The sequence below is a fragment of the Herpailurus yagouaroundi genome, unplaced genomic scaffold, assembly GCF_014898765.1.
Source record: "Herpailurus yagouaroundi ecotype Mexico unplaced genomic scaffold, PumYag 210, whole genome shotgun sequence".
Taxonomy (NCBI): domain Eukaryota; kingdom Metazoa; phylum Chordata; class Mammalia; order Carnivora; family Felidae; genus Herpailurus; species Herpailurus yagouaroundi.
In genome coordinates, this window is record NW_024412441.1 from 24,582,578 (window position 1) to 24,605,801 (window position 23,224).

The 23,224-nt window shown below is 39.3% G+C and overlaps 1 protein-coding gene across 1 annotated transcript in view; it reads left to right on the top strand.

The window, feature by feature from the left end:
* MRPS9 (mitochondrial ribosomal protein S9) overlaps nt 1–23,224 on the top strand; it is a 69,098-nt gene that overhangs the window by 34,656 nt on the left and 11,218 nt on the right. The window contains exons 5-8 of the mRNA XM_040454124.1: nt 9,892–9,971; nt 19,153–19,238; nt 20,297–20,372; nt 22,915–23,086. Coding sequence (XP_040310058.1) covers nt 9,892–9,971; nt 19,153–19,238; nt 20,297–20,372; nt 22,915–23,086 — 414 coding nt within the window. The remainder of the gene's footprint in view (nt 1–9,891; nt 9,972–19,152; nt 19,239–20,296; nt 20,373–22,914; nt 23,087–23,224) is intronic.

Below are 23,224 nucleotides of genomic sequence, written 5' to 3' on the forward strand. Positions count from 1 at the left end.
CAGTTTTGCTGTACTTTGTAAACATAGGCAAACTGATTTTTTTATGTTTAAAAATACCAGGGAAATTTAGATTTGACTAGACTATGATGTTTGGAAAGTGCCACCTCTTTATTAAAAGATGAAAGCTTCCAGATTGAGTTAACATAAAAATCCTGCTCTGCTGTTACAGGCAAGTGATAAAAATATCGGAAAAAAACAAAGATATATACCAGATTGGTGACAGGCTCAAGGAATAGCACCTAATACTAGATGAAATGGAATTCAAGGAGGTCGGGGAATGGTTCGATGAGACAAGAATGTTAATTTATATTGATAGGATCTAATATCCATTAAGTGGTTTTGACGACCATGAACCTTTTTGTACCAAGCATTTAGCATTGAAATGTTCATAGCAAAAGCTGTTAACTAAGGCTCTAAAGAATTTGAATAACACAGCATGATTTTATAGCTACACATACAAGTACAAAGAATACATTTTTCTGTATGGATGCTAATGGAATATTAATAGAATTATATAGGTCATAGAGAAAAATCTAACAAATTCCAAGAATTTATATAGATTAGATTTTCTGACTTAAAATCAACAGAACCATAAAACTGTTGGATTAAGGAGGAAATCCAAATTGAGATTACAGATTATTTAGAAATGTAGAACAATGAGAACGGTTCATAGCAAACCCAGTGGGATATGGGCAGGTGTTATACAGAGGCAAACATGTATTTGGCAGACATTAAGAAAGACTAGAAGTAAATGAACTAAGTATTCAGTTCAAGAATGTAGGAAAAGAACTCTATTGAATGAAGAAATTTGAAAGAAGAGGTAGGATAAATAAAACCAACTGGTTCTTTGAAAATTGATCAACTTCTGGCAAGTCTGGTCAAGGAGAAAGGAAAACATAAAAGGACAGTATTAAAATTTTAAAATAATATTCAGAGGGTATTATTAAAGTGTAAGATTGTTTTGGCGTAGCTTTATTCTAATTTGAAGAGTATCCTAAGTAATAAAAATGACCAGTATTTATGGAAACATAGAGCAAGTCAGGCCCAGCTCTTAGTGCTTTGTAGGTATGTCCTCCTAATCCTCACAACAGTCTTGTTAAGTAGATACCATCGTGTGCCTCATCTTACAGACGAAGGAATTGAAACACCAAGGACACACAGCTAGGAAGCGACTGAGGCAGGATGTGCACAGGCCCCAGCAGTCGTTGCTGCAAAACACTGCCGCACCCCACTGACTCTCACACAGGTAGTTTAAAGAAAAATATGATTCCCCAAATTGTCCTAATCAGGAGAATACCGGTTAGACTCAAAGCTAGAGAAGTCACAGGTAGTCAGAGAGGAGCAAAGCCCAGAGCTTCTGTCCATGAGGTCTGTCATACCTTGGCTAAAGCTTGAACTTTTTAACATGTCGCAGAGCAGAAAAAAAGAACGAAAGCTTGCAGAGTCACTTTAAAGGCTCACACAATTATTAGATCTAGACATGAATCGCATAAATACCTGTAGTCTGTTCTCACTAAATAAAATGATAGCAAACCAAATAAAGCATTATATGAAAAATGTGCCAGAACCTTTTTATCCCCAGGAATATAAGGATGGCTTAATATTAGGAATTTATTAATGTGTTATTTGAGTCAGGGCAAAAAACATTTTCATAGATGAAAAAAAGGTAATTTAACAAAATTCAGCGTTTTGGGGTTTTTTTAATGTTTATTTTGAGACAGAGAAGGAATGTGTGCATGCATGAGCTGGAGAGGGGCAGAGAGAGAGAGAGAGCGAGAGAGAGAGAATCCCAAGTAGGCTCCTTGCTGTCAGCACAGAGCCTGACCCGAGGCTTGATCTCACACACTGTGAGGTCATGACCTGAACTGAAACCAAGAGTGGGATGCTTAACTGACTGAGCCACCCAGGCATTTATTTTTTGATGAAACTCTTAAACTGGAAGTAAACAGAAACTTTCTCAGTTTGAGAAACAGAAACACATTAAATTAAAAAAAGCTATCATTGGATTCCTTTACCTTGAGTTCAGAAATAAGTATGTCTCCACTTGCCCCTGGTATTTGGTATTGTTTTGAAAGGCTTAAGCAGTAGGATTAAGAAAGGCACCGAAATTAGGAATAAGTCAATTATTATTTATAGAGGTTAGGACTGCCCACTTAGAAAATACAAAACCACAACCTTAAAAACTACATTAGATTTACAGTAGAATATCATTATCTAAATATCTGAATATTGGAAACATTCAAATTATCAATTATTCTAATTTTTGAAAATGATACTCCGTTACAAAAACATGCCGCAGTATCAGTGAAGGATGAAATGCTAAGCATGCAGAGATGATATGAGCATCCTGCCAGTTGATGACGAGGTCGTCAAAACCACACAAACCAGTATGGAATGGAGCGTAAGGATGATCTAATAAGTAACATGATGGTCTCATTGGTAACAAATAAATTGCGATTTTTTTTTTTCTCTGCCTGTATGTATTTTGGTGGACAGGAGCTGTTTTAAAAACACCAAATTACAACATTACAAATAAATTCATGTCTATGTGTACACATACAAAAATATGTGTCTGTGTGTATTCTATTTTTTTAAATACTTTTCTTCTGTATACTTCTTACTCATCTTTGTTCTAATCTTCCATCTATAATTAAATTATTAAAGGCTGCCCATAACTCCTTTTGCTAAAGTTTCCTTTGTCATCTCTTCATTGAAAGGAGTTCGTTTTCTAGTCGATTCTTCAAAGAGGGCTCATAGATACAAAAATTTTAGAGCTCTTATGTGTTTAAATTGTTTTCCTATAGCCTTGATACTTAAGGACAGCGAGGCTGGAGGGAAAAATCTTTGGTTCACGCTTTCTTTTCTTGAGTTTCTTGAAAGTGCTGCTCTGTTGTTGCTTTGCTTTGCCTGTTGTTCTTGAGAAGTCTCATATCAGTCTAGTTATCTTTCCTTAGGAGTCATTTAACCTCTTCCCCTGGTGGTCCTAGAGATTCCTTATCTTTGTTTAGTAACTTTATGAAAGTATGTCATTGAATTGACTGGTAAAGGTTAGCTTACTGTGCTGCTGATGAGCTCTTTCAGTATGTAGATTCAGGTCCTTTACATCCAGAAAGTTTTATAGATGTTAGTTCTGTTCCATTTTTTCTTTTTGTCCTTTGGGTCTCCAATTATATAAATGTTATTCCTTCTTTGGTTGCTTCCCACATCAGTCGTGGTCTGTGTGTCTGACTCCTCTTCTTCCTTTGTCTCCTTTTCATTTTCTTGATTGTTTTTCTACTTTTTCCCCCAATGTCCTTTATTATATTTTAATCTAATTCTTCTTTGAGTAACGTATAAGTCAGTCTACATTTCTGATGATTTAAAATTTTTTTTAAATTTTTATTTATTTTTTGAGAGAGACAGAGACAGGATGTGAGTGGGTTAGGGGCAGAGAGAGAGAGGGAGACACAGAATCCGAAGCAGGCTCCAGGCTCCGAGCTGTCAGCACAGAGACTGACACGGGGCTTGAACTCATGAGCCGTGAGATCATGACCTGAGCCGAAGTCGGACGCTCAACCGACTGAGCCACCCAGGTGCCCCTACATTTCTGATGATTTTAGCTTTTTCTTCTGTTTCTTCTCTGATTAAGTTGTTTTATTTCTTTTAGTTTTTTTGTCCATTATGATCCCATGTTTCGAAGATTTGATTCAGGGTATGTTCCAGTAAACCCAAATGCTTGTTTGAGGATACTTAATTCAGTTTAGAGTGTTGCATTTCACCCTTTCCTTCTGTTTTGCCTTTGGTTCGGGTAACATTTTATTCTGTATACCTCTTACTCATCTTTGTTCTAATCTTACATCTATAATTAAATTATTAAAAGCTGCCCATAACTCCTTTTGCTACAGTTTTCTTTGTCATCTCTTGGTTGAATGGAGTTCATTTTCTAGTAGATTCTTCAAAGAGGGCTCATAGACACAAAATTTCTTGAGCTGAACATTTGGATTATTCTCATTTTCTGTTTTAACTTTGTAGCAGGCTTTAAAAAATAGATGGAAATAGGTGTCTGCATTTCTGTGGACAGAAGTGTCCTATTTCTTAATCCACTCAACGGAATTAAAAAAAAATTGTATCCGTAAGATGACAGAATTGGGTCAAGACTTAAAAAGTTCATTATGAATTAAGAGATTTAGATTCTAGAATAGAATTAAAGTGGCTAGTTGAAGGATAAACATACAACTATCAAACAATGGGTAAGATTATACCAGTAAGTCACAAGAAAAGCAAAGGAGAGAGATCAATAAACTTTTTTAAAATTCAGAACTTCTGAATTGGAAAAAAGGCACTATAAATTTAAAAAGCAACTAGAGTGCCTAGGTGGTTCAGTTAAGTGTCAGACTCTTGATTTGGGCTCAGGTCATGACCTCACGGTTTATTAGATCGAGCCCCACATCGGGTTCTGCCCTGACAGCATGGAGCCTGCTTGGGATTCTCTCTCTTCCTCTCTTTTTGCTCCTCCCTACCCCCTCAAAATAAATAAGCTTAAAAAAAAAAAAAGAAAAAAAAGCAACAAACTAGAGAAAATTTGAAACAAGACAGAGGTCTGTCAGAGGTCTGTTATCTAGAATAAGTACTCTTAAAGTTAAAAACAGCTTAAGAGAAAAATAGGCGATTCATTAATGAAAATACAAGCAACCAGTAAACATAGGAAACTATCAGATCAGAAACCATGCTCTATAAAACAATGAGAAGAAACCATTATCCCTTATCAGATTGGAAGCTGTAAGTATTACATGTCGGCAAAAAACTAGAAACAATCTAAATGTTCACCAATTCAGGATAGCTAACTAAACTGTCAGAGAATCCTACTGTGGAGTAATATGCTGATGATCGAGAGAGGTAGTTCTAGTTGTGTTAGTACAGATAAGGCACACTGTTGGGTGAGAAAAGCAAGTGAAAATGCTGTAGTATTGTCTTAGTCCATTCAGGCTACCACATACCAGGTGGCTTACAAATCACGGAAATTTATTTCTCCCAGTTCTAGAAGCTGGGAAATCCAAAATCTCACTCTAGTGAAGGCCTGCTTCCTGGTTCATAGACCACTGTCTTTCCCTATGTCCTCACATGGTGAAAGGACCAGGGATCTCTGGGGTTCTTTCTGTGAGGGCACTCCTCATTCTATTTATGAGGGCTTTGCCCTTATGACCTGATTACCTCCCAAAAGCCCCACACTGAAATACCAGCACATTGAGGATTAGGTTCCAACATGAATTTGGGGGGGCAGGGGAAGACAAAGAGTCTATAGCAAGTATGTAGGGTAAATACAGCTTAATATCACTCATGTTTTTTAAAAAAACCATGCAGACAGTTCTATTTCAGTAGGTGTGTGTATATGTGTGTGTGTGTGTGTACACACACACACACACACACACACACACACACATACATATACTGAGAGAGTCCAGAGCTGTAAACTTTAACCTTGCCTCTGGCAAGAGAATTCTAATATTTAATCTGTAGGAGAGGAGTGAGTAAAAGAAATGTTCAGAGGGAAATTTATAGCATCGAATGCATATGTTAGAAAAGAAGATCTAAAATCACTTATCTAAGTTTCCATCTTAGGAAACTAGACAAAGAGCAAATTAAATCCAAAGTAAGTAAAGGAAAAAGAATGATAAAAATTACAGCAGGAGTCATTGAAGTTGAACACAGGAAATCAGTGGAGAAAATCAACAAAAGCTGGTTCTTTGATCATAGATTGTATACATCCGTTTTATGTTATCGGTAAAATCGATGAGCCTCTAATCAGGCTAACTAAAAGAAAGGAGCGAGGATACAGATTACAAATACCACAACTGAAAGAGAGGATACCACTACAGATACCAGGACATTCAAAGGATAATCAAGGAATACTATGAACAGCTCCATACCTACAAACTGGATAACCTATGTGAAACGGACCGATTCCTTGAAAAATACAATCTGCCAAAACTTACTCCGGAAGTAGACACTTTGAATAGGCCTATGTCAGTTAAGAAAATTGAATCAGTAATTAATATCCTAGAAGACCTTGGGTTTGGCCATGGCTTTTTATATACAACACCAAAGGATAAGCTGGATTCCATTAAAATTAAAATTGTCTGCTGTGAGAAAGACACTGTCAAGAGAATGAAAAGCCACAAAGAGGTTGTAGAAAATATTTGGAAAAGACCTATCTGATAAAGGACAGTTACCTAAAATACACAGAGAACTCTTCAACTCAACAGTAATTTCTTACTGTTGATGACCCAATTTAAATATGAGCCTAAGTTCTTAGTAGATACCACAGAAGATCTATGCGTGGCGAATAAGCATATAAAAAGATGCTTCGCATCAGCGAAATGCAAATTAAAGCAACCCTAAGATACCACTACACACCTTTTAGAAAGGCCAAAACCCGAACACTGACATTATCAAATTATGCCAAGGATGTTGAGCAGCAGGAGCTCTCATTCTTCACTGGTGGAAATGCAAAAATGGGACAGCCACCCTGAAAGATATAGTTTGGCAGGTTCTTACAAAATTAAGCATCCTCTTTCCCTGTGATCCCAGCACTTGTATTCTTCGGTATTTATCCAGAAGGCTTGAAAACTTAAGACCACACAAAAACCTGCATACAGATGTTTAAAGCAGCTGCATTTGTAATTGCCCAAACTCGGAAGTAACCGAGATGTCCTTTGGTATGTGTATGGATAATTAAACTGTGGTAGGTACAGACAACGGAATATTATTCAGCACTTTTGAAAAGAAAGGTGCTGTCAAGCCTTGAGGAGACTTAAATGCAAATTACTGAGTGAAAGAAGCCAGACTGAAAAGGCTACCTACCGTATGATTCTAAGTATAGGACATTCTGGAAAAGGCTGAACTATGGAGACCATGAAAAGGTCAGTGGTTGCCCGGGATTGAGGGGAGTATGTGGAGCACAGAGGATTTTTAGGGCATTGAAACTATTCTATGATATTATACTGGTGGATCCAGACCCCACTGAGTATACAACACCAAGAATGAACCTAATGTAAACTATGGCCAGACAGAGTACGTTCACTTGTAACAAGAATACCACACTAGTGGCGGGGGGTGGGGGGGGATGTTTATAATGATGGTGGCTATGCATAGGTTGGGGCAAAGATAGTATATGGGAAATCTCTACCTTCCTCTCACTGTTGCTGTGGAATATTCTAAACCAAAAAGTCTAAGAAAATAGTGAAAGGAGAGTATATTGTGTAAAGTTAATTTTATAGAAAACATAGTTAAATGAGGGAGGGGGCAGTGTCCAGAACAACAAAAACTTAAACACAGATACAAGTTAACAAAAACATGCAAGAGATTTATGTTGAAAATTATGCAGCTTCAAGATCATAATTGAAAATCTGAATAGCTGGGAAGAAAGACTTCATGTTCCTGTAAGGAAAGATTGCAAGGTTGCTTCTTTTCAAAGTATTAATTAGCGTAATTTTCATCAGAGTCCTGGTAGGACTTTTGGGGGGAACTCAGAAACTTTATTCGAAAGAGTAAATGTGCAAGAAGCAGCGAGAAGTATTTAAAAAGAAATAATAATGAAGGAAACTTACCCTACCAGCTATCAAAATGCAGCAAAGGCTTCTTTGAATCATGTGGGGGTAGTGGTGCAGTATTCCGACAGACAGACCAGTGGACCAGATTAGAGGACTCAGCGTCAGCATGCTTGTTGATGTGAATTCTAAGACAGTTTTTCAATTTTAAGATCTTTGACAACGGGACTCATTTTACAATTAACGTAAACTATGATGATCAGCTTTTTTTCCTTCTCTCTTTATAGAACATACAGGATAGGGCATCTTAAAATCTGGAACATCTTTAGATTGAAGGAAATACCATGAAATCAAATATATATACATGCACGCACATACATACTCACGCACTCACACTCATGAAATGAGACCCAATTCAGAAACCCCTCCAGGTTTTACAGTAGAGTCGTATCTGCAGCCATGAGTTTTATCTTTCTAGGGCACGTTCTGACTTGAATGCTTTAACGATACAGTGAAAACGGATTGCAGAGTAAAGTTCTAAATCTTGGAAGATATGCATGCAGGATTTCATGAAGTCTATGAAAATGATGTGGAAGAAGTATTTAATTCATCCATAGCCATTGGCAAATAAGAATTTGGTTTTCTTTTTCAAGCTGAAATCCCTATCAAGACTTTCCTTCATAATTTATTAGAAATTTTGGTCTTCATTTTACGTATGTTCACTTAAAGTGGCCTATGTGTAATGTCAGCTATCCTCAGAAGACAAAAATATCCTACTTATTGTACAGGTGGTATTTCAACAAAGCATAGTATCAGAAGAGTAATGGGATAATGGCTCTTTGCTGGACAAAGTAATAACTTGGATTTCTGCCTCACGAACACAAATTTCATAGAGAGGTGAAATTTCTGCACATGAAAAAAATAAAAATTCCAGAAGAAAATATAGGAAAATAGTTTTTAGGAAGCCAAAGTCTTGAAGCATGCTCGCTCAATAGGAGTGATGTTGTCCCTGAGGTGGCATAAAAGGGTGCATAGGAGGTGAGAAAAGTCTGAGCTGTTACAATGTTTATGGCCCTCCAGAGGGCCACCATGTACATCAACAAATATGCAGTGTATTTGTGGTATTGAAATTTCATGGAGACAGAGGCATTTAGAGCGGGAAATGTCTAACAAGACTTCTTAGTAGACGTGATAGTGAAAAACAGTCAAGAAATGGTGCCATGGAGGAAGTGACTGTGTCACACGTGCTATGTTTCACACATGCTATATATACACATGCTATAGACACACACACATATATGTACATTTTAAACTTACTGGTTATGAAAGACCTGTAAACCAAATTAAAAGGTGGGTGACAGATTGGGAGAAAAGAGTTTTCAACTTATGTAGTGGACAAAGGAGTGTACCTTTAACATATTGGTGTTCCCACAAATGGTTAACCAAGAAACAACTCATCAGAAATAAGGGCAAAGGATGTGGAGTTAGGTTTGGTTTATGTAGTGCAGTGACCCCATTCCTCAGTTTATTTGGTGTTTATTAGATGTGAATGACCATCTGTATTTCAAAAGGAATGACACATAACACCTTCAGGGGCCCCTTCTGTTTTTTTTTTTTTGTTTTGTTTTGTTTTTTTTAATTTTTTTTTTTTTTTTTTTGAACGTTCATTCATTTTTGGGACAGAGAAAGACAGAGCATGAACGGGGGGAGGGGCAGAGAGAGAGGGAGACACAGAATCGGAAACAGGCTCCCGGCTCCGAGCCATCAGCCCAGAGCCTGACGCGGGGCTCGAACTCACGGACCGCGAGATCGTGACCTGGCTGAAGTCGGACGCTTAACCGACTGCGCCACCCAGGCGCCCCAATGTCACCACAGAGTTGGAACAAATAATGTGGCGTGGAAAAATCCATTTAGTGTTTTCCTTTGTTACAGTGTGCTTTTTCCTAATGTCCTGAATGTACGATGTCATTGACTTTATCCGTTTTCCTTTTAAGGAATATGGGGGCGTACTGTATTTACAGCCAAACTTAAATGTTTTTGTTCTAACAAGAAGATTTGGGCTATTTTATAAGTGTGTATTTAAAACAAGTTCTAGAAATTCTCATGGTGAAATATATAGGAATATGTTACCAGATATAAACGTTGTTTTATGTTAATGAATATGGAATTTTAAATATCCTGAATATTTACATGTTAAACATGCTGAACTACGTATTAAAATACTATATATTAATGCTGTTTTGTTATTTTAAAAGTTAATCGGAATTATAGACCTGTCTTACCTTCAGTTAAATACAGCTCTTTGGGCTCTCTCTGTGTATATTTTTATTTTTGTTTATTTTTTTTCCATCTGGCTTTTCATTAGCAATCCAGTGGGGAGAAGATGGCCGTCCATTTCATTTTCTCTTCTATACTGGCAAACAGTCGTATTATTCACTAATGCACGTAAGTATATTACGTTTATGATTAATAATATGAACCGTAAGGTAAGTGACTAATTATATCAGAGATTAGTCAGCTTCAGAACTTACCTTGTATGTTTCATATTGAACTAAAACTAAGACGTCTAGAGGTAAGGCAGTGTGTTGAAAAGCTTCATATTTTATTAATTCATTTTTGCTAGTGGTAAACATCACAGAATTTATATCAGGGCGGTTTGACCTTCAAAGGCTGTTACTTCCAAATTAAGATCATTTTAGGGGATAGGTGCTCAGCTCAGTAATAAGGCCCGAGTGTGCGTCGAAGGTAAAGGGCGAAGCAGGGAAGGGGACAAGTATATGCTGCTGTCAGGGGCTGTAAGGCCTTTACCGTGGGAGAGAGTCCAATTGTTGTCTGTGCTTTTTGTTTATTCATACATAATTTTTGCTTTTCAGAAGCGAAGGCAGTGTAGGAATCTAGAATTTGTGACTCCACAAGACCTAAGAAATGATTTTATTACACTTTGACTTGCAACCGCATTTGAGTGGACTGGGACCCGCTTTTATTTTGTTTCAGAGCTAGAGGTGTCTGATGGCAGATTTGGGAAGTCCCTAGGGTACCACGAATGAAAGGCCTGGATGCTAATATCCAGTTTTCAACAGCAGAACCCGTTCACCGTAAGAACACGATGTCAAGTTTTATTTTCTTCATTATGTCATTTTTAAAAGTTGCGAAAACATTCACCGGGCTTCCCCCGTCCCCCGTCAGATTTCAGGTCGCTTGACTCCCAGGCACACATTCACTCTGCTGTTTCAGGACGCCCCGGTGTTTATTTGTGCGCCACAAACCCACAGGACAAAAATCCCCCCTTGTCAGGTACATTTATTTCTTGGGGAAAAAGGAAAAAAAAAAAGAAAACCTTCTTTTCGCTCTTTGTTGACCTTGGGCAAATGAGCTTCTTGCCCTGGCAGAAATGAAATGAATGATAAATGTGGAGGGTGTCTTTGCTGAGTAATGGAGCCGCGGCTGGCGCTCCGCCGAGCTCCTCCGCGCCGCCCGAGGCTGCCCGAGGACCCCTGCTGTTCATTTAAATAGGTATGTCAAATCTGCCTCCCAACGCCGCTGGTTTGATCTGTGGTAATATTTGTGAAGGTTCCATATGGACTTGAGCCCCCTGCAGTGCTAAGAAATAATGTACAACGCTTCATGGTGCAGACGCAAATTTTCTCTGAAAAGGGATGCGGTGCCGCGTTTTAGCTGTCGGAGGGGATGATGGAGCTGACGCGCTCGGCCTGTCAACTTGTTACACGGATGGGTTGCACGCAGCGAAGCTGTGGAAAATCTGTGCCTTTTAACTTTTCTACTTAATCACGGTTGTAGCATTGCCTTTAGACTGTATGCTACATTAATTCTCTTCCTGCCTTCTGCCTTTCATCCCAAGTTTCACGGAAAAAAGTAAAGCATGCAGGTCTTGTAGAGGAGCCTTATCAAACAGCTGTCATCTGACAAGCCATTTGCATTTGTTTGGGCTGAAACTGAGCGACCCAAGGGCAAGATATTTTGTTGCGTTCCATCATAATGAAGAAATTACACATTGCAAAAGAGGCCCAACTTTTATTTTGGCTGCCGTGTGTGTTTTGGAAAGGTACCGCTCCAGAAACCGGTCGGTTTCTCCGTAGATGAAACACTACCATAGTCTGACTCAAAGGTCGAATTACATTAATAAACGTGTTTTTTTGCTTGTTTTTTGTTGTTGTTGTTTTTGTTGTTGTTGTTTTTCTTTTTGAGTAATACAGTTTGTGTCGCAGAGAGCAGAGTTCTTTGGGCTTTTCTGTGTCAGTTAAATTCAGTAGTTTCGGTCCGGTTTATTTCGTCGGGGGTTTTGACTCCCCTCGCAGCGTGGGGCTTCGCTTACACCCGCGAATCACAGATCTTCGGGCTTAACTTGAGCGTTTAGTTCAGATAATTAGTAAAACCTTGTATCTCCCAAACTTTCTCGAATGGAATTGTAAGGTGAACTTCTGTAGGGAAGAAAGGATAAATGCTTTCCTAAACGTACGCCAGTCACTTCAGCGTCATGTGTGGCCAGTTTTATTATGAATTCACAACTGCAGTCCTACCAGCCTCGTTTTCCAGATCATGCCAGATACCCTTTGTTGCTTCGAAACAGTACGTGACTGAATGAATACTCACTGACTGGCCACTTTGCAGAAGTGGTTCTGTGGGGGAAGGCCGCACTGGGTACGAAGTAAAAGGTTCCAACTTGAAGCCGCTTCGTGTGTGTTTGCCGGCTCCTTTGTTCTGCCTTCTGTTGGAGGGGGGTGGATGGTGTTCCATTCTGTGGGAGAGCGAGCCCCGTGCTGCTGTCCCACGCAGCAAGGACTTGGCCCCCAGAGACCGAGGCAGGCACTAAACACTTGGAAATGTATCGTCGTTGTTACCGTGTCCCTTTGGTGTAATTTCTTACCACGTGACCAGGTAAAAAGACCCTGAGCCAGTCTCGGTTTTCATCCTTGGCCAACTGTAATTGTGTGAGGCATGGCAGTCAAAACAAAGCAGAAACGGAACTCAAAAAAACCCCCCACAGATCTAGATCCTGCATGCAGTTCTGCCAGGAGATCTTTCTGACATCAGTTAACCTTTTTATCGTCTGTAATAATGCCGGTTCCTCTTTTGAGTATTTGGTCGCCGTTTGTATGTGTATGGAGCTTATCTATTACCTTACAGCGGCTAATACGAGACAGTCCTGGTGTGGCTTACGGTGAGGGAGAACATATAATGCTTTAGTGAACACTGTCTCCCACTGGCCTATCATTAGTCCATCCGGGCTTTGTGGAGAAGCGGGAGGATTTTGAGGGAAGATGAGGACGAGAAGAAAGCAATTTATTGTTCCCAGAAGTGAAGCATGATAGGAAAGCGTAAAGTGGAGGAAACGTGCCGATCCGTGGCAGTCTCAGACTTCGTAGATGTGTTTTACGTTCTAAAGGATGTTACCCCCTTCGTTGGAACTCCCTTTTTCCTACGGAGACAATGTATGTCCTCAGGCTCCTGGGAAAGTCAATAAAAAAAAAAAAAAACCACTTCTTTTACCCGGTAGTGAATAAGGTGTACCTATGTAATGTAAAAAGTATAGAACAGTACAAACAGGTCGTGTCTTAAGCAGTAAAAAGTGGTTTAAGGAAGAAGAAATAAGACACTCAGGGAGTTTCTCCAAGGATGGTTGAGTACTGAAAAGGGAGCTCCACGCTTGCTTGGCACTGGCTCATCTGTCTTTTTTCACCCCAAATGGATGGCTTTCCATTTCCTTAACAGCCATGTGACGAGTAGCACTTGTATACTTTTCAGACATGATTTAGAGTTTCAGTTTAGGGTTTCAGCCGCGGCAGGAGGAAGCAAAGGGAGAATGAGAGAACTTTCCTGAGACAGCCAAGCCCAAGTGTAAAGGAAAGGGAAGAGTTTTTAAAGAGAATACACGTGTTTGTGCAGAAAAGAAAATGCTGTACCGTGGACCGACTGAGCTGGGAGTAGCTGAGGGCTAGATGAGGAGGACCGTGTGTACATAGTTAAGGGACGGGCCGGAAGGGCGGTCTGCCTTTGGGTCGGCCAGCCTGCCGGGGCTACGTACGTACCCCTTGTTCACAGCAGCCAGAGCCTGGCCAGGCCGACCGTGCTGGTGGCAAAGAAGGCTGGACCCATGAGCAGGACAACTGCACCTGCAGCCTGGACAGTCATGGTCGAGTTTGGGCAGGGCCTTTAATTGTAGGGAAATGTGAATTCCGGGTCACTCGTTAATGCAGACACACGCTTTTGAAAAATTTTAAGTTCGCTCACTAAAAGTGAGTTGAAAACTATTTAAATTTCATTACGGGAGGTGATTATTTGACTCTGAAGTGGGAACCCTCTGTAAAAGATGATTCGTTAAGTCCAGGCGTGTCTTCTGCAGTCTTTCCCAAAGTGGTTGTTGAGAAACACAAGTTATCAACTATTTGTCATGAGAAAGGTTCTGAAACTGAGTGAGTTTGGCAGTGCTGCGTATTGCACCCTGGGGAGCTCTAACAAGGAGCTATGCGACAGCACGATAAAGTCCTTCGGTAAAGAAACCTGTTGCAGTGACCCACTGCTGCTCAAACAATGGGTCACGGAACCCTTCCTACCCACAACACCTGTTAACGCCCCATGAGACCAGTACTTGGGAAAGGTGGCACTGATGTTGCAAACAGGGGTCAGATACATTAGGCATTTGCTTGAACTTTGACAGGAGCCCCCTCACCCCAATTTTTAAGATACGATTGTGCATCTCTAAAAACGGCTCTGGGAATTGCGCATCTTATAGAAACCTCACGTTCAGGACTAGTTTGCAGTAAACAATGGATGATTTTCAAAGTATTTCTATAAATTGAAGGAATTACATGGCCACATAGGGAATTTGTACCCAAAAAAGTATGAAACTAAGGAATAAGTAGATCATTATGTATTTAAACTATTCTGCTGAAGTGAAAAAAAAAAACCAAAAGGTTAAAATTTGAAAGAAAACCAAGTAATTCTAATCCTGATAACTTATGCATAAATGGGATTCATTTGCCTTTTGAAGGAAGGCTGACTTATTTAGAAATTCTCTGGTTTATTTTAAATGACTTCAGTAACCTTCTGTGTTCATAAAGCGCGAGAACAGCAGCCCCAGAAGCATGCGGCGTCATTATGTGAAGATTCCAGACTCCCAATAAGCCAAAGTCCTGGGGACTTAGTATGACAAAATTCTCACGTCGTGTACGTCTTCTTTGTAACCCTGTGGTGAATATTTAAAATTTTTGATATAGTGTCCTTATCGTTAAAAATGGAGTTAAAATAGTGATCCTTCTCACAGTGAGGTATGATGAAAGAACTCCTTTAAAACTATGCCAAGTGCTGATTTTTAAAAAGCTCCGGATTGGTGCTGACATTATCTCTGCATGCTCTTTTAAGACTCTGTAGCTCTATTGTGTTAACAGAGTGATAGCAAGGGTCTAGGGTAGTATGTCACCTGGAATATTAGGTAAATAGCAGTAACTGTGACAAATGAATTATATGTTATGTTTGTTTCATTTCATTTTGTATATGCCAGTAGCCAAAAAATTGAGAAGATTGCTAGTTAGGGAATTGAATTCTCTGTGGGTTTTTTTTTTAAACAACATATTTTAAGTCAGTTACTTTTCTGTTATTTAACTAGTATCTAAGATGGTAATTACTATTAGTTTATTATAGTATGTTTTGGGTATCAAAATACAGTTGACTTCCTATACCACCCCCACGAGAAATTTTTATTTGTTTACCTTGCCTAAAATTGGAATTTCTACATGATTAATACAGCCAAAACAGATTTTAGAAGGATACTAAAAATCATATTGCTTATGCTCGGGGAGGGCTTGGTTTAAGTATCCTTTTTCTGCAACCTGAGCATCTGGTATTTTCAAATTAGGCACCTTCTAAATTTGACTCATACATTATGGAAATCTGATGACACGAGGGGTGGATAGGCTTGCTTTGATTTTATGAAATATTAATCATAGCTGTGATTAATGATTCAGCATTTCACATCTGGGTTATTCCTGTCATATTTGAAAATTATACTATTAAATACAGTATATAAACTTAGTGTAGGTGGGGTCACTCTGATTCTCTAGTGTCCTTTAAAAATTAAGTGGAAACTTAACAATATACCAGAAGCTACCAGTGATAATCTGTGATGTTGACAGTTCCTGGCATATTTTATACCCTCAAGGATTTTTAGATACACGTTAGTACACATCTCTTCAGGGAGTTGAAGCTATACAATCTACTTTCCAGAGAGCTGTTGTCTCTAACTAACCAAGATAGAATCTCAAGAGCGGTTTTATTATATAGAGAAGAGAAACAATAAATAGAAATGGTACACCGGTAAAACTGTTTCGATTGTTAGACTCTTGAATGCCACCCCCCACCCCCCGGCCCCCCGCTGTCACTTCTTGACCATTACTACAGGTCAAGCACTGTGCTAAGTACTTGACGTGTGTTTTCCTGTTTGAAGAAGTATATGGGGTGGTGTAATGAGAATCGTGTAAATCGATGGGTTACAACCATCAAAGTATAAGCATCTGCCCTAAATGAATAGAATGTACCGTGTTTGAAATTTGGCATGTACTTTTCATGGGTGTTTTTTTCATATTACACACTTTTTTTTCTGATTATTTCACTTGGACTATTTAACAAATTATTATGGAGCTAAATATAACCCTGGAAGGTAATAATAGTATAGTGAAAAAAAATGGGAAGAAGAGTATGGGCCTAAAAATTGGCCCAGAGTCACTGGAAAATGGTGGTGACTTTAGCAGCCTACACACTGACTTGAAATTTGACTATGAGGGGGCGCCTGGGTGGCTCAGTGGGTTGCGCGTCCGACTTCAGCTCAGGTCACGATCTCGCCGTCCGTGAGTTCGAGCCCCGCGTCGGGCTCTGGGCTGACGGCTCAGAGCCTGGAGCCTGCTTCCGATTCTGTGTCTCCCTCTCTCTCTGCCCCTTCCCCGTTCATGCTCTGTCTCTCTCTGTCTCAAAAATAAGTAAAAACTTAAAAAAAAAATTTGACTATGAGGCAGGCCTATTATTATTATTATTGCCTTAGTTATTACAGAAAATAACAAAAGAGCCTTACCAGCAGGGGAGGGCATCGTTATTACTATTGTTGGTGTTCTCTTGGACAACTTTTTTAGCTGTGTTTGAAAGATACAACGTGTCTGACTTACATATTCTCAGAATCTCCAGACTCTGGAGCAGACCAGAGAGACTGGCGCCATCCCTTTCCCAGACGCCGAGGTGCGGCAGCGTGGCTGATGTCCTGCCTGCTGACGGGTTCGTGCCAGGTGCACAGTGAGGTGCTCTCGGCACCGTGTCTGTGCTGCTTCGTACAAGTGGGGCAGGATTCGTTTTGTAGGTTGTCGTTTCTTCCTTTGGTTTACCTGCTCCTTTATTTGACCTGTTCAGAGCACTTGAGAATTACTTTCTAGAAACAGTTGCACAGAAATGATTCTGATATGGTGGCATCCAGCTGGGGTCACAACCCAGTATCTTAGCCTTTTAAAGTGAGTTAAAAGCACCTGCAGCACAGTCAAATGAGGCTTCACCATAATTCTTGTGAGAGAAGTGGTAAACTTTTGTTTTAAGTTGAGTAGCAGGCACACATGCTACGCGTGGGTGGTTCACATTTGCCTTTGCTTTCTTTGGGGTAGACCGCTGTAGTTGTGCCGCTACAGGTGATACATTTGTACTTCGGATGTAGTTGTAGACATTGTTACACTTAATGTGCACACTAGAGTACGATTAACTGATTTTGCCCCTTCACTGTATTGTGTTGAACTAGACTCTTGGTACTTCTAGCGTTCACATCCAAACTGCAGTGTATATCACTTGGGCTCATCATTAAAACAGGTCGCTGGGCGCCCCCTCAGACGTTCCTCATCTGAAAGTACGGGCTGGGACCTGAGAGGTTGTATTTCTAACCAGTGCTAGGCTTGTGTGCTGCTGTGTCTTCCCTGGGAATTTACCTTTGAATTACTGACCCAGTGATGGTTTCACTGTGTTTGAGATACTCACGTACACTGTTAATGTACACACCGGTACATACACAGACCAGGGCAAAGGGACACGTACCCTTTTCCTAGAACAGATTCTGTCAACAACCTTGTGAGTGTGTGTGTGTGTGTGTGTGTGTGTGTGTGTGTGTGTGTGTGTAAGAAGTCGCATCTCACAGGGGCGCCTGGGTGGCTCAGTCGGTTGGGCAGCTGACTTCGGCTCAGGTCATGATCTCACGGTCCGTGAGTTCGAGCCCCGCGTCGGGCTCTGTGCTGACAGCTCGGAGCCTGGAGCCTGTTTCGGATTCTGTGTCTCCCACTCTCTGGCCCTCCCCCGTTCATGCTCTGTCTCTCTCTGTCTCAAAAATAAATAAACGTTAAAAAAAAAATTAAAAAAAAAAAGTCGCATCTCACAAATTTGGAATTCTCAAGACTGAGATATGAATGGACATATCCATTGGTAATAAGCTGTGTCTTCATTACCTGACATTAGCTAATGATATTGGAAGGGGTCATTCTCAGCAAGAAAATAAAAGTCATGTCACCTCCATCTCATGCTTTGAAAATGTCTACTCATTGGGTATCCGTATGGTAGATGATGGTAAATTATAAATGCATGGGGGCGCCTGGGTGCTTCAGTTGGGTAAGCGTCCGACTTTGGCTCAGGTCATGATCGCGTGGTTCAGGAGTTCGAGCCCCGTGTCAGGCTCTGTGCTGGTGGCTCGGAGCCTGGAACCTGCCTCAGATTCTGTGTCTCCCTCTCTCTCTGCCCTTCCCCCGCTCATATGTCTCTCAAAAATAAGTAAAACATTTAAAAAAATTTTTAAAAATTATAAATGAGTACACACATAGTGGATGTGAGGCCTCAGTTAAATTTGCTCAGTCAAAAAAACTGGGAGACAATTTACGTGATTCTGCTTTTGTCAACTCATTTCTTGGAAAATGTATTTTCTAGATAATCTTCATTGCCAGATTATTGCTTTTTACAAGTTCTAACAAAATGGCAGTTTTTCCCGTTTGCATTATAATTTAACAAGTGACATAATACTCAGTCTTTGTTAGAAAGTAAATTAATGGAAAGAAATCAAATAATGAAAAATAAACGTAGTAGCAAACTTTTTAAGATACAGACTAACATGGTGAGGACTTAAATATTATGTAAATATTGAATATTAGATAAGTAGTTTAGCTACAAATGCCATAACTTTTATTGGTTAATTCCCTAAGTTTAAAGTGCATATTGCTATATAAATTATGATTTTTTTTAAAGGAAAATTTTTGGTCCTACTCGTGGAACTTAAAGGAAGATAGTTCATAGCTTTGTTTTGTTTTTACCAACTTCACTGGAATTTTTTTATATAGAGTTCTTTACAGAGTAAATTTCTTATAGGGTTATTTAAAAATCAGTTAAAGTATGGCACTGCGTGTGATACAGAATTCTCATTGAAATTACTGTCCTTTAGTTTGAATGAGAAATAGTATAATTAAAAAGCACTTTCAGTATTATTTGCTGTGCAGCTAGATTATGTGAGGTCACTTCTGAAATGAAGGCTGCTCACAGGGAAGGTAAGAAGTAGAAATAATGTACTGTGTCTCTTATTTTAGTGTGTATATTTTATTTGCCACAGGAAGCATATGGAAAGCTACTAGATGTAGAAAAACGTCAGAATCAGTTGCAAGCCAAAGGTCTATTTTCAGAAAAAACTAAAACCAAGTAAGTTCTTCTCTTGCATTAAAACATATGAAAAATTTGGGGCTCCTGGGTGGCTCAGTCAGTTAAACGTCCGACTTCGGCTCAGGTCATGATCTCACAGTTCCTGGGTTCGAGCCCCACATTGGTCTCTGTGCTGACAGCTCAGAGCCTGGAGCCTGCTTCGGATTCTGTGTCTCCCTCTCTCTCTGCCCCTCCCCCGCTCATACTCTCTCCCTCTCTTCAAAATAAATGAACATTAAAAAAAATAACATGAAAAATTTGAATGAAAAACATGACACTTGTCATTGGTGTTTTTAGGCATATTTAAAGGCTAGGAATTTGTCTGCTATTTCAGCATTAATCATTCAACTTAGGAGTCAGAATAATAGGTGAGTTTTTTGTTTGGGGGGAAGTTGATATTAAAGTTAAATCTGCATTCCAGATTTATGTATTAAATGATACTTAATTTCTATATTTGAAGATGATGTCCTTAGGATTTTTGTTTATATAGCAGCCTATTCACTGAAATACCAAAAACAAAGATTTGGACTTCCATGTGGCAGTGGAATCAGATTAGATCTACAGTGAAAGACTGTGATGGATTAGATCTGTCAACCTGGTTATTTTGGCCTATTCACTTAACTTTTTCTTAGGCAGAAGACAAATGTTTGAGCATCCCTTGTTTAAGTCGTAAATCCTTCCCCTAGCTCTTTGGACTTAATACTACTTTAGTCCATTGACAGGCTAACTTTGTGTCCATAACTTCTCTTTTGAAGTGAATTATGAAAAGTAAGCACCATTTAAATTTTTAAGAACCCTGGTACCTTTTAGTATCACATGAGTTCCACAGTGGCATGTTTAAATCCTCAAACAAAACATTTGCTAGACTGCGTATCTTTTCTAAAGTAGAATAAGGGCATGAGCTAACACTTCTCAAAAATAGTTTACTTGGGTTTTAAGGCTTTAGAATACAAAAATTTGTTTTCTAATCAAGAATCGCTACTACATGTGTGATCTTTTGTGATACAACTCTAATTGCATGGTTAATTTAAAAGAGAATATATGTGATATTTTAACAGAGACCTGATTGGCAGCAGATGGCTGATTAAGGAGGAACTAGAAGAAATGTTAGTGGAAAAACTGTCAGATCAAGATGTGAGTAATTAATCTTTTAAATTTAAGGGGACCTGTGCCATAAGAATGCAGACAATTGCTGTATTTAGGATCGTCATAGTAATGTTTCTCAGACGCAGGTGTTCCTAAGACAGTTTTCCTTTCTAGAACGTATTTACAGCTGATTTCTGCCACAGGGCCTTACTGTGGTCAGGAAAGTGACAGGCTTGGTGTCTAGATCCTCGTGTGTAAGTGCCTTTGTGTGCTCGGCCAGTTGTTCTAGGGGACTGTGGCAGATGTCAGTTTTCACTTTCTCCGGTGGAGCAGATAGCTGATTGTATAAGCTAATGGTAAGTAGAAGGAATCCTCAGAGGTTAAGTCAGAAAAGAACGGAGCACACGGTTGGTTACTTTCATGCAGTTTGCTGCGCCCCGGCTGACCCACGTGCAGATCTGTAAGGACAGTAGTTTTCATCTTGGAATCTGTAACACCACCTGTATCAGTCATTTGAAATGCTGGCTAGAAAACGCGGTTTCCCAAGATTCAGACCTACCTCAGAATTTCTAGGGGTGTCCTCCTGGAATTCCTATTTTTAACAGCTCCCTGGGGAGTATTCTACCCTATAAAGTTTGTGCTCCCGCATTAGGTTTTAATTGGAGTCTTTTGCTAAATGTTCTAATACATGCCAATGTTATCAGAGGAAATTTGATGTTTTACATATGTGGGTGTTCCAAATTTAGATTATTCTAGAAGATTTGAATGTAAATTTCACAGATTGTTCCAAGAAGAGTTGTTTTCTTCCATGGCACTGGCTAACATTGTTAGTACCTTGCCACCCGTGTTGATTTTAAGTCATGTACTTAAATTGCTCTTTTTCTCATTTAACATATTGAAGAAATTAATGATTTGGAAACGTTGCAATTTGCTTAACAAGGTGTCAGGCATTTGGTGAGCGGTGGATCTGGAGTTAATTTCTAATATCCTAACTGCCAAGTCGGTATTGCTGCATGGATCTAACTGAAAAATCTCTCTTTGCTTCTTCATTGAACGTGTCATTTCATTGTGTCCTCTGTTTTCTGGCTGCTTTGATCTTTATACTACAAGTTTGGGGTTGTTAGTTTTTTGTTTGTTTGTTTTCTCCCATTTTGAAGACATCCCAAGGACTTCATGACAGGTATGCAACAGGAAAGACAAAACAAATAGATACATTTTATATACATGTGTGTGTATATATATATATACATGTGTGTGTGTGTATATATATATATATGTACGTGTGTGTATGTGTATATATATATATATATATATATATACATATATAAAATACGTGTATATCACATGCATAGATAGTATATGTAGTGCATACGATAGTCTTCTATACTTTTAGGGTCCTGGATAGCAACAGAAATCCTGAAACAGATGGCTGGTATCCAGATGAGGGAGGCAGGGACTTCTTAAACCTTCACCCTGGTCCCGGAGAAAGGCAATGCTGTACTTGTAGGTACTCCTTTGTACGTTCACAGTCAGTGTGTGGTGGGATTCAGAGAAGCACTGAGAGCCAAGGACGCAGGCCTGTAAATGGAGGGCGAGAACGGAACTTTGTCAGGCCGGGTACCACAGGTGGCAAAGTATGTCACCCTTACTCAGAAAACTCCCTTCTCTTGTGCGGTAACAGCACAGGAAGCAGTCATTGGAGCCATCTGTTTAATCTTACTGGTGAGATTTCTCCACATTTCAAATTATTAATGGCGGATGTTCACAATGAAGTCAGAGGTGACAGAGGAGTGTGATTTTTAGGGCTGACAAAAACATACATAAGGTTATCAAAAATTGAGTCTCACACTGCACATTAACTAAGGATCTCCAGTGTTAGTTGTCTCCTGCGTAAACACTTTAGAGTGATTACTGTGGCTTCTAATTTTAAGGGGTTAATACCAAGTTGTTTACTTTCTAATCACATGTTCAAGAACTATTAAAAAAAACGCACAGAGTAGCAGGGATAATTTATTTCAAGAGGTTGCCCTTTAAGTCAAGTATCTCTTGAATTTTTAAATAGCTTGATTGTTCGGTTTTAAAGGAAATCATAAACATTAAAGTAACACAGCTTGAACAGCTAAAGATATATTTGCCAAATATATTATGAAATATAATTTGAGAGGTACATTTTCTCAAAATCAAACTCTTCCCATTTTACGATACATAACTTACTGGAAATTATTTTGGAACCTCCTCTTGATCCAGTTAATAAAAGAGTAGAAATTACACTTGAAGATCATCTAAATATGTTTTTAAACGAATTTAAGTCTCCATTTCATGTAATTAGAATACAGAGAAATGGACTTTTCTTTGCATGGTAAGTGTCTTTTGTTTCTTAAGAGAAAAGCCTGGGCACGGCGGGTACGCAGGGAAAGCGTTGCATCTGCACGCTGTTTAAAAGCAGCATGTGAAGGTGCACGGGTGTCATCCTGTCAAAATTCATCAAGAAAAGCAACATCGGAAAGATCAAGTATACAAAAATAGAAAAAACTTAGCAAATGCAATTACACTTGCATCTTCTAATGAATTTTTATTTTATTGTCTGCAGTATGCACAGTTCATTCGGCTGCTAGAAAGGTTATTGACAGTGGAGTGCAGTGCCGAAGAAGAAGAGTTTGTGCAGAGGTTTCGTAGGAGTGTAACTGTTCAATCAAGAAAACAGCTGATTGAACCCTTGCAGTATGATGGGCAAGGAATGGCCTTCAGCACAAGCGAAGGTAATGACACTCTGGGGAGAGAAAATTAATTTCGTGAAAATGGAGAAACTATAGTTATTTTTATTTGCTCTTGCTCCCTGGTATTCATTTGGTTCATTTGGGGGTTTTTTTCTTTGTGTTTTTTTTTTAATTTTTTTTTTT